General features: G+C 35.5%; 1 protein-coding gene across 1 annotated transcript in view; it reads right to left on the bottom strand.

The window, feature by feature from the left end:
- The window catches only part of PRIM2 (DNA primase subunit 2), a 91,966-nt gene that overhangs the window by 65,939 nt on the left and 13,840 nt on the right, over positions 1 to 12,187 (bottom strand). The window contains exons 5-6 of the mRNA XM_066314961.1: positions 2,954 to 3,049; positions 1,981 to 2,118 (exon numbers count right to left, since the gene is read on the bottom strand). Of these exons, the coding sequence (XP_066171058.1) occupies positions 1,981 to 2,118; positions 2,954 to 3,049 (234 nt within the window). The remainder of the gene's footprint in view (positions 1 to 1,980; positions 2,119 to 2,953; positions 3,050 to 12,187) is intronic.

Below are 12,187 nucleotides of genomic sequence, written 5' to 3'. Positions count from 1 at the left end.
CAACAACTTCTTTTCGCAAACAATACTTGAATTGTGCTATTGTATCGTAACTTCTGCCCCTTCCCTCCACAAGTGGCTGAGGAAATCCTCTGGATTTATATATACACAGTCCTTTCTTTAAAAGTGTATTCTTACAGTTTCACTGAAACGCAATTGATGTTTATAGTTTTGTTCCAGTGAAAACTACACTAAGTATCCAGCTACCAAATATCACACTTCAATTAAGCTTCTGGTGTAACAAAGTTAACATTAGACTGATCTCTGTAAAACATGCTGGAACTTTAGCCTTCATTTCCAAAGACTCAGTAATATCCCTAGCATCACTCAGCAGTGCACCATGCTGGCTAAAATTAGCTGAAACAGCCTACTAAATACAGTTTCTCAAACTAAATTAGTAATCAAACCCCCTCCCTCCCAAGTTCAAGTAGGAGCTCTGGAATACAACAGAAATCACTAATCTTTTATCCCTTACCTAGGAAACATGGTGAACTTTAATAAACAAAGCTTTTATATTAAAAGACTAATGAGAACCCAAAACATCACAATAACTTCAAATACAGCAATTCTGTAGAAGATAGTTTTCCTAGGTCATGAGTGCTCAAATTTCTAAACCATGGCTACAAAGTATAACATAAAGAAGTACTTCTTTCCTATAAAGCAGTTGTTGGCTTTTAGAAAGCAATCTGGGTGAAATTAATATGTAAAATAGTTTGAGCAGAAATCTGAGAACACACAAACTAAGTCAGGGCCTACTCATTGCAGTTCTTACTGCTTTTCAGACTTCTAAGCTAATTCACACAAGATGCAAATTTCAGAAGTTCACAAAGCTTCTCAAAAGTATTTTGACTAGATGCAGATAACCTGCCACATTTCTGTAGAATATGTTTTTTCTTTTTAAATCCCACACAAGTCTTATCAGGTTTCAGCAAAAACAATATGCATCAACTCAAATACAGACATCTCTAGCTGCAGTCCTGTTAAAGACTTCTAATGAAAATGTTCACATAAGACTATTACAGTTTTCACTGTACATTAAATAATTCCACAGACTCCAGTTATATTCAAAAATTGATAAGATTGCAGTACGCTAATTTTCGAATTTAATAAAGGAATGCATTTTTTGCTTCCTACTATTAGTTTACTAAATGCTCATGGTCAACCTTGGCATTGTTATACAAGGCTTTGGAAACATTTTTGAAAAGCAATCCAAACTGCCTTCATGTTATTCAATGCTGCATTTTCTAGGACTAAATATTCTGTGCATTAGACATGATCACTCACTTTTACACCCTGTGAAGAGTCTCACATTGTAAAACAAGCAATTCCTGAGCTGATCACCGAATTACTAACAGAAGGACATTCACATACAGTGTTTACCACAGACGTCCTAACTAGAAATGATAACTCAAATGCTCATACAGCAAAAAGTTTACCTTTGCCTGACATATTCCAGATTATCCTCATTGGATCTCAAAGGACTCAACACTGTTAAAAGGAACCCACAAGGACCAACTCTTAAGTGGGTGACCTGTACAGAGACTGAGCTCATGACCATGGCATTATTAGCACCATGCTCTAACCAAGTGAGCTAATCTCAGTTCTTACCAATAGAACATAGAGTAAAAATCCACAAGCATTTTACTTGTTCCAACAAAAAACTGTTGCAAAATGGTGTGGGAGGAAAGACAGATAGGAGTAAAAAATACAGTTGTGTGCATAAGGGTAACACGTTGAATGACAGGGCATATATCTCTGTGAGAAACAGTTTCTAAAATCCTCTAGCACAAATTGCTAAATACCATTTGAAATTAATGAACACTCAGCTCACAGTGAACGTTTTTTTAGTGCTGCCAGTATTTGTAGTAAGGTTTCTGGTATTCTCCAGATGAAAGCACATAAACTTAGAACCCAAAAAGGCTATTGTCCACAAGTGTCAGCAAACAATACAAGAAGAGTTGTAAAAATCAGACTTTGACTTACCGCCAGTGCTTTAGACAATTTTGTTCTATAGTTATTCAAAACAAGCACATCAATCTCCTTAAATGGCACATAGGCAAAGCCATCTTTAATATATACTCTTCTGGCTCTGAATAAATCCACAGCATCTGCAAGTCCAACCTGAGAAAGAAGAAAAACCCACATTGTGGAATAGCAAAATAACACAGTAACAACATTTACAGCTCTAAGATTCAAGATAGACCAGTAAAGCTTTAAGTCATTTTCTATCTTTTAACATATCTCCAGACAAAACTCAAAGACTGTGAAATTAAATGTTGACTTTGGAATAGCTAATCATTATTTTGGTAGGAAAATAGTGCTTGCTTACAGGAAGTCATGCAACCAGGCAAAATAAGCTACTTCAAAGTTTGTGTCTAAAAGTACCCAATTAGGTAGCTTTGCATCATTTACTGATTTGATATTTGACAATGGATTTCTGTTTCAAACATCTAGAAATATTTGGTTCATGTAAGCTACATACAGAAGGTTTTGCAAAGAGATCTGGAACTCAACCAACCTTACTCCAAAGAATCAATGGGCCACATTACAAACTTTTTCCTCTGCCCTCACTCTCTTGCAAAACTGATTTCTGACTTACACAATCAGACCAAACATAATTTCAGCAAGAGATGTTTGAGAATGTCTCCATCCTGAACAATCTGACAGCCAGTAAATCAAGTCATTTGTCTGGTAAACATTAAAACTTAAGATCATTTTTGTGGCAAAAGTAAGGGATGTCAGAAGAGGACAGAAGACATTATTAGCAGTTCAAAGCTTCCTTCATTTTCCCAGTCCCTCCCTCCACCCTTATACTCACATGAAGTAGAAGAACTCTCATTAGTATTTTAGATACTTGGATTTACTGTGACTATCAGGTAAACTAAAAATTAGTAACTTTGCATTTAGCTAAGAGAGAATGAATGTAGATCAGTGGGAGTCAGCAATTTTTACCTACCTTATAGAACATTTGTTCTTTTACTTTAGACAGATTGAAGCCAGGAGTTGACACACTCAGCTCGTTAGCCAATTCATTTTTCAGGTCTTCATCAATCTAAAATTAAGAATTTGTTTTAAAACTGTTGAAATACTTTAGGATAAGGCTTTTTTATTTTATTAGCATGAGCTAAAATATTACTTAACCTGTACTATTATCAGTTTAGTTGAAAAGAGAAAAAGAACTACATATTCAGCAAGTGATCACTAATAATTAATTAAGCAGAAACCAGCAAAACACTAGTGATCAATAGTGTTAAGCAACCTTCCCTCTGAAGCAAAGGGCAGATTTTACACTACAATAATTTTAAGCATTAACAAGAACTGTAAAACACAGCTTTTTAAAAGTCAACTTCATTAAAATAAAACTTTTGACAATCTTTCATTGTCTCTAGATATGCATTAAAACAAAACAAGGTGAACAAATGGCAGTTAATAAGGACTTAACTCATCAGATTTTAAGCTGAAACTGTTCTTTTTGCTATTTTTAAATACAGATTTAACAAAACTATATCTAATCTTATACACAAGAATTTAACTTTCCTAAGGAGCAAGAACAATGGTATCTTTATCGTCCTCTAAGTGTTAGTGCTTTTGCAGTTCTTGAAACAAGTAAAGCAGCAATACTCCAACTTAACAACCTGAAGTATTTTAAAATCACAATGTTACCTTTCCTAATAAAAAACTTCAATAATGCATATACACAAATACACATCATAGAATCACAGAATATGCTGAATTGGAAGGGACCCATCATGACCATGAAGTTCACTTCTTAGCCCTGCACAGGATGCCCCAAGAGTCACCCCACGTGCCTGAGTGCATTTTCCAAACACTTCCTGATCTCTGTCAGGCTGGTGCTGTGACCACTGCCCAGGGGAGCCTTTTCCAGTGCCCGAGCACCCTCTGGGTGAAGAACCTTTTTCTAATATTCACCCTAAACCTCCTCCTACAACTTCAGGCCATTCCCTTGGGTCCTGTCACTGCAGGACTGCAACTTCCCCTCAGTCTCATCCAGGTTGGACAGACCAAGTGAGCTCAGCCACTCCTCATACAGCTTCCAGTCCAGACCCTTCACCATCCTCATGGTCCTCCTCTGCACACTCTCTAATAACTTTGTATCTTTCTTACATTGTGGCACCCAAATCTGCACACATTTGCTTAACATGCTTTTGATGAAGTATAATGGGAGCAGTCTCTGGCTGAAAGGAAATAAAATGTTAAGGAAGGCTGAATACCTTCTGAAAACATTGATGGACAGAAGTGTCACCAAAGCATAACACGTTGTGTGACACTGCTCTCCATAAACTGGATGTGTGCTCCAATACCTACAGTGAGCACTACTACAAGGTTGTAGTCAAGGTAGTTTGTAAAGACTAGTCAGGAACCAAGGCCAGGCCATCATATGCAATAGACACACAGGCTCCAAATGCAAGATTAAGTCACTCAATGTCTTTCTTCTCATGGGAAGGGATGTGCTTAAGCAGTTTTATTCTCTGAATGGGGCAGAATATCTAGTTTGTTGACCAACACTGATATGCAGTTAAATGGGCATTTAAACAAAACTTTTTTCCTTCTCAATTGAAAAACCCAAGAAAAATTTAAAAACCGCTTCTCTTGGGAGTCACAGGAAGGACAATTTCAAACCTGGAGGAGTAGCTTAGTAAAAAGCAGTGTTTTGATATATGCATATGAAATAGCCAAGGCCGCAGTGCTGAGAAGGCTTTTGGCTACCCTGTCTGCATCTTGATGTAATCTGTAGTACTCTCTCAGGAAAACCAGCTTTAAAAAATAATAATAAAGATGCCAGTAACACAGAAGAATGTGTTGAGAGAAGAGAGAGGAAATACACAACAGCATTATATTTCTGCATGTAAAAAATGTAATGCTCAGCAGCCTGTAAAGAAAGCATTCCTCTTTAACAAAGTAGCTGCATCAAAACAACTAAATGTGTTTCTGCAAATGAAATGAGAAAATACTTTCTATAAAATACTCTCATTAGCAATCTTATTCTTGTTAGACTTCAAAAAATTCCAGCTTTTCAAACATGACATACTGAAACTATATACAAATTTCACACAGTGCTACCAAAACTCCATTATTCCTTCCAGATGATCTATTTCTTCTCTAAGTAAGTATAAATCTAAGTCACTGCATCAGCCTGCAAGCCTGCCTTTCACCTACCAGAGACCTAAGTTTTTATTTTAATTCCAAAATAGTGGAGTGGCTTCCATTTTCAAATGTAACAGTTTTATGCATTCTTATTAGAATTTCCTTAGAAAAACCTGTCCACTATGTCATTCCAAACCCCCACAGACTGTGTAAATACACTGACCAAATAAAAACAGTACAACATGTTCTATAGCAATGGTGGTTACAACTCCATTATTCCTTCTAGGACTACTAAAATCCTTCTAGGATTACTAAAAATAACTCCATCAAACCAAGCCAAGGACAGAGTGGCATTTTTTTTTCCGAAGAGCTATTAAAGCAGTCCAGAAACTGTTTTACGGACAGGCAGCAATACTGGGGTGAGAACAAGAAGGAAAGTCAAGGATTCCTTCTTTATTTGTTCCTCCAAAACAAATTAGCTCAATTTCATCAACAAAATCATTTTTGTCAGTATTATATCTTATTTCAAGGGGGATTTATTCCAAACTTCACAAGTTGTCTACATCCTTCTTTATTAGTAATTTGACCATATCAATTTTGTACAGATGCAGTGACATTCATTTTAGATTTTGTTGTATGTCACTAGCAAACAATTTAACATTGTTGGGGTAAAAGTGATCTTGGTGAACCCTCACAAAACACAAATTAATGGGTCATTACTAAAGATTTAAATAAGACTGTAGACCATGTGGCCAAGAACACAGTTTTATCAGAAACTGTATTTTTTAAACAAACACAAGCATTATTGCAAAGCACTATTTGCTATATACATAAATTACATACAAGAAGCTGTTAAATAATTTACTTCGTACAGGCTCAAGTATCTTACAGGTTGGGCAAGCATTCAGTAGCCCCACAAACACTTTGCTCCTTGCTTTTTCACTAAATTCACTTTGCCTTCTTGTTTTCAGCTAATAGAGAGAAAGAGGAAGATGAAACAAGGATAATCCTAGCTCCTGACTAAAGCTGGAGAATGACTCCAGAATGCATTCAAAAATAAAATTGGCTTCCCTAAAGACTGGAACATGAAAAACAACCTTCCATTGGCATTAATGATTTCACCATTTTCACATCAAAATGACTGAAGGTGCAACGCAAAGAAATACATTACTCATAGTGTATCATGAAACATGTATCTCAATTTTTCTTGGTTCACAGAATCTAGAAAAGCTTCTTTTTTACTGTTGTTTTTGAGGTTTTTGATTATTTAAATAAGAGTACTACAGTTTGTATATTTAATAATTTCATCCTAAAATAGCACCTGTGAAAAAACATTCCAGTAATCATTTAAAAATTAGATACAATTAAACACAGCTTTTAGGATTCTAACCAAGATTGGAAAGATAAACAAGCTGCTTACCTTCTGACAGAACTTGGTGGCCCTTCACCAAATAAAACACTGTGTTGCTCAAAATATTAAATAGAGAGAGAGAGAACACTTCTGAGGGTCTCACCTGGTCGTCATCTGACCTTCCACACAGAACTGATTAAACTCATCTCACAGAAAACAACTCACTAGTTATGCCTCTTTTTTGTAGCCAGTTTAGTAAGCTTTTTATAACTATGTCAGACTTTGCTTCGCACAAGCAACAAACACCAGGAAAAGGATCTTCCCTTTTCAGTGACATGGGTCAGGTAGCATAGCTTGAAACAATTCCACAATTCACTGTAAATTCCTGAGACTTCAGAAAAATAAAGACAGAAAAAGAGAGGAGTGAAAGAAGCAAGCACTCAGGACATGTTGCACTATTTCTAGTTTTCTTGCTTTCTATGTGCAGTTTATTCATTGACTTTTATTAATTACAGAACTGTCCTGGAAACACAAAGACACATAAATTTAGATTAAAACATGAATAATTTAATATGCAGGGCTTGGTTAAACAAACACAGTCAGTGAGGTAGTCCAAAAACTTCAAAATAAATTTGATATTCCTACACTGTTTTAATGAAGAGATAAAGATGCATGCACACATTATTCTGCTATATATGTGCAACAATTTAGTTTTACTGTTTCTAAGTCTCCCAGTAAGGAACAAGAACTCCATGCGCAAGTCCTTTCCTTTCCCAAGACTCAGCTTAAGGTATTTATGTGCACATGCCACTAGTGTCCTTAGAAAGTGAACTTCCTATAATTTGCTTTTAGTCACAGAGCATCTGGTACTCAGGTGGCATAACACCCTTCCCAAAAATAAGTGTCAATCTATACTTCGCTAAATTGCAACTCTAGGCATGAAGCAGAAATAATAATAATTTCCTAATCAATCTTCTCCATTGCCACACACCACACTACAAACTAAGCTAGCATGAGAATACCGAATTATTAACCCAGATACCATTAAATGTGAGAATATAAATTTAAAGTGTAATCAGCCAGTTAATGAATACTAGCTTGATTAGCAAAGGACACCATTCCCAGCTCTCCTAGCAATTAAAAGGCTGAAGAGCCTTAAAGAAAACATTCCAGAGGCTCATAAATCCGTCATTCACAAACCTGATGATTATCAATTTCATTTTGGTCAAGCACAACTTAATTAAGAAAATTTTATCTTCTAAAGTACTACAACTTTATATTGTAGCTCAAGTTCAGCTTGCTAACACACCTAGAAATATGAGGGGAGTACTTGGAATTACTATCTATTCTTATCCATCAATTGAAACATTGTTTGGGCTTTTTTTTTTAGAGTCAAGGGTGGGTATAGAATGAAAATGTTATGATCTGCCTCACTACACAGCTAATTCATGGTTACCATAATTACAGAGAAACTCAGTGATACAGGTTCAGTCTCCTACAATTACTACAGAAATACCTAGAAACACTAACACATACATGTTAGAGTCACATTTACTGAAGAGCTAACAGAGCTTCTGATAAATACAGATACTTCTGATAAATACATCAACAAGTTTCTTTCATTTACAAATCAGGATAGTAACATCAGATGCAATTTTAAAGAAACTTGTTAACAAATGTTTCTCTAGATTCAACCACAGGATTAGCCAGGAAGAGTGTTTCAAAGTTGGCAGACCATTTTCTGAAGTTTATGTCCAAAACAGCAGATAGTAAATTCTACTTGCAGAGTAATTACATCCTGCAGAAACCATCTTATCAGCTTTTATGCTACTGTATTAAGGAACAGTATAAACATCTCCAAAGCTACTCCATTCACTGCTATGTAAAAAAAAATTAATTTCTCCAACAATACTAACTTCAACCACTACGAAAGAACTTAACACCCTGATTATACAAAAACAAATTTCTTCTTGTGCAACATATGGGTATCATTTTAACAAATACACTACTGATTTCCCAATTTTCTCTTTTCTCATTCCCCAAAAGACTGTCCAAAAATATTTATATAAAAATGAGGAGACACTTGATGACACGTTTATGCTTGTCTATACTAAGTTTCTTCCAAGAATCCAAAAATACCAACTCCTGACAACTGAAAATCTAAAAGAATAAGGTTAGGATTTGCTATTTTTTTCAGCTTTTCCAAGCCTTTAGATAAATGGCAGTCAAGTATGACCTGCTCAACTACTGAGTGCTAAAGTACATTATCACACAGGTAGGTGGGTCCCTTTTCCACTTCTTCCACCTTAAGCTGAAAAGCCTGGTGTACAAGATCCTATTTTCCACTACAATTTTGGCACAGCTGCCATTTCAATTTTACTTCAGAAATCCAGAGTTACAGCAGAACATCTGCCTCAGGATTCAGACTATTCCAAATGTTGTCTAGCTGCTTTCAGCTAGATTAAGAATGTTTTTATTCATTGTATCTTTACTGCAGCCTTTTCTGCAACTTTTATTTCAAAGCACATAACTTTTTCAAAGCAGTTAGAGAATGTACTTCATCCAGAAAGAACATATATAGTACCCAGTACAGAAGGATTAAGCATTACAGTGGACTGTAAAGTTCCTATTTAACTCAAATGATGAAGTACACAAAGCTATTTAGTAAGAATCATAGTGCACCAGTGCTCCAAAGGGGCGTAAGCAACTGTACACTTTGTGGTGTAGTTTGACTTTACTCCCACAAGTCAATTTTAAGCAATAAGAAAGACCTTCTAAGGGTCCATTTAGATTTCTGCAGATAATCAGCATCTGCTCCTAATCAAACTGAGATGATTGCCAAATTAAAACTTTTAATTAGCATTTTGCATCATTTACAAACTGTTGTTCATTATGTTTATGAAGGTGAAAAAGGACATCCCCAGTAGAAATATATTCTTTAATCAAATCCATTACTCGTTTCTAAAATTTCACAGAATATCACCAACACCATATGTGCAAATAAGTACAGGCAACTAGAATTACTGCAGCAAAATGCACCACTTCTCTCCATAACTAATAACAAAGTAATGCTTACAGCTCAAAGATCCATTAGAGAAGAGTAAATAAAGAGCCCCCTATACATCCTGCCAGTGCACCAAAAAAAAAAAAAAAAAAGAAAAATTAAAAAAACAAGCTTTATTTTAAAAGTCTGTGAGAGAATATTACCACTCATTTTAAGCTTAAATATTTTAATCAAACCTCATCCCATCTACCATCCCTCAAAATGTTAGCTCATTAAAATACCCAGGCTGCTTGGCAATCAACTCAATTACTTTTAGATAACTCACTATGTTTTTTAAAGCACTAATAGTACATGTTTCACTATCTTATTTAACAAACTCTAGCACTTAAAAACCCACCCTACTCCTAAACCTTTCCACATACAATTTTGTTTCTGTTATGACTCTAAGCATGGAGTTAAATGACAGAATACATATTTATGGCAGTAAGGCACAATTCTCACTTAGGCATGCATCACTTATGATCTTTGCTGTCAACTGTAAGATAAGCATCACTGGTTTTCAAGCAAAGGGACAAATTTAGGATTTAAGTAGTGGAAAAGTAAGATACAATTCAGAGCCATTTCCTTAGCAAATGCAAAACATAGTCTACTTGCATAGTTATTGCCTTAGCTTGGCATAAGTTTCCACACAGTAATATAGACTCCAGACATTTCTACTTTTCACCATCCTGTTTGGGAAAAGAAGAAATATTATTTGGTACTTCTGAAATGAGAAGCCGTAAGCCCTATCAGAAGAACATTCTAGATTAAACACCTGTTCCAAAATGGGTAATTATAGGCACAGCCTTTTAGTGGCTACACATGATATTGAGCATTCCTTCAAATGTATATGTCATTAATAGGGACCCAAACTAGTTCCCATTCTCATTAATCCACATCTGACTTTAGGATTTTCTGTACCAAATAAAGGCAGTCATAAAGCATTTTTTCAAGAAGCTGAACTACGAATATTTATACAACTGCCCCACTACCAAGATAAATGTTTTTGGAGAAAGCATAATAGTGATACCAGAAAGTGTCTCATAGGACTACTCTGATCATAAAAATGGAAATTAAAAAAGTTTAATTTCTCCTGCTTAAAGCAGCTAAAAAAGCACTTCAACTGCATCATCAAAGAGCTACCGTGGAGAAAAATTCCATGGCTAATGCATTTTGCTCTTTCCATTTTATTTTGCAGTTCTTATTCCTCCTCTCAAATGCCTGCAGATGCACTAAAGACCTTTAGCTCCCCCAACTGACTATTCCCATCTGCCATTCCTTCCCCATTTCTATGACCCAAATCATTTATTAAAATAATGTGCTTTATAACAGCATCTAAAAATTAGGACATCTGATTCTGCAATAACTGGCCATTACCCAAAAGACAAAGCATCTAAACCAAAAGTTATTTAAAAGGTCGTAATATTTTTTAAATTTCAAGAGGCTATTCAGAAGTAAGACAGTTCAATTTAAACATGATTTTTTTTCTGCTCTGTGGAGTAAAAACAGCAACACAGATGTATTCAAGCTGAAATATACTACACTTAGAAGTTCGGAGTTTTTCGCACAATACAGAAATAGTGAACGGACGCATTGCAGGAAATATAAATCTAATCATACAACATTCTTACACCACAGATTAAGACATGATAATGACTATTAATTTTTATTTATTCTGGAAGCAACAAAGAGGTACTAACAATCTGAAGATAAAGAAACCAGAACATTCAAAATGATGACCAGAATAACACCAAAAAAAAAATTCAGAATTAAATTTTGCATTCTACTCCACTCCATATTCCAGTATGCAAGTTAAATTCCTGGAAAGGTACAGCAACAAATCAAAGCATCCAACAGTAATTAGGAAAAAACAAGAGACAAGCAGCAATCTACAAGTGTCAAAAAACCCAACTGTGTTCAGGTGATTTCATGGCCTTTATCGCAGTGCACAGACCTCAGGGCCACAGAGAAAAGCAGGTGTCATGTTGTGTCAAACACCCTTGAAGTCACCAAAAGACACTTTCACGTGCAAATGACCAAACAGTTGCACTGAACCCTCTATAATCTGGGTTCAAAACCATTGGAAAGACCACACGTGGAAGAATTGAATTCAAAATAAGATGTCTTAAGCCAAGTTCCACAATCCAAGTAAAATTTCATACTTCAATTCCTAACCTATATATTAAAACAGGACCAGATCACATACTAAAATGCCATGAGGCTGGGGCCACTCCAAGAGCTCTAGAGAATGGCATCAGAGAAGAAAATATGATCTAAAATTGAAGGCTGCAAAAATGTCAAAGGACACTTACAGAAATGACAAAACACCACACAAAGAAAGGCTTAAAGAAGCAACAAGAAAGTATAATGACAGATGGAAGGCAAATACAAAGAGAAGGAAAAAACAAAGTAACAGGAAGAAAAGCCCAATCTTTCTCAACCCCTGGACAGAAAAAAATATGTTAGCTTTGAGACATTGTTTTTAAACAGTTAAAAGGCAAGTAAAGCAGCAGAATGATGATCACCACTGTGAGACTTGAATATACAGATGCAAGGAACTTCGCAAACAAAGCTGTGACAATTTCACAGACAAGGCAAATGAAAGTACTGTCACCTTCAAAATGCTGTTGAAAATGTTGAAGGGAACAAAAAAAAAAAAAAAAAAAAAAACAAAAACACCCAAAAAAACC

Source organism: Sylvia atricapilla, chromosome 3 (assembly GCF_009819655.1).
Source record: "Sylvia atricapilla isolate bSylAtr1 chromosome 3, bSylAtr1.pri, whole genome shotgun sequence".
In the NCBI taxonomy this organism is placed as follows: Eukaryota; Metazoa; Chordata; class Aves; order Passeriformes; family Sylviidae; genus Sylvia; species Sylvia atricapilla.
This window is presented reverse-complemented; position numbering and strand designations above follow the sequence as displayed.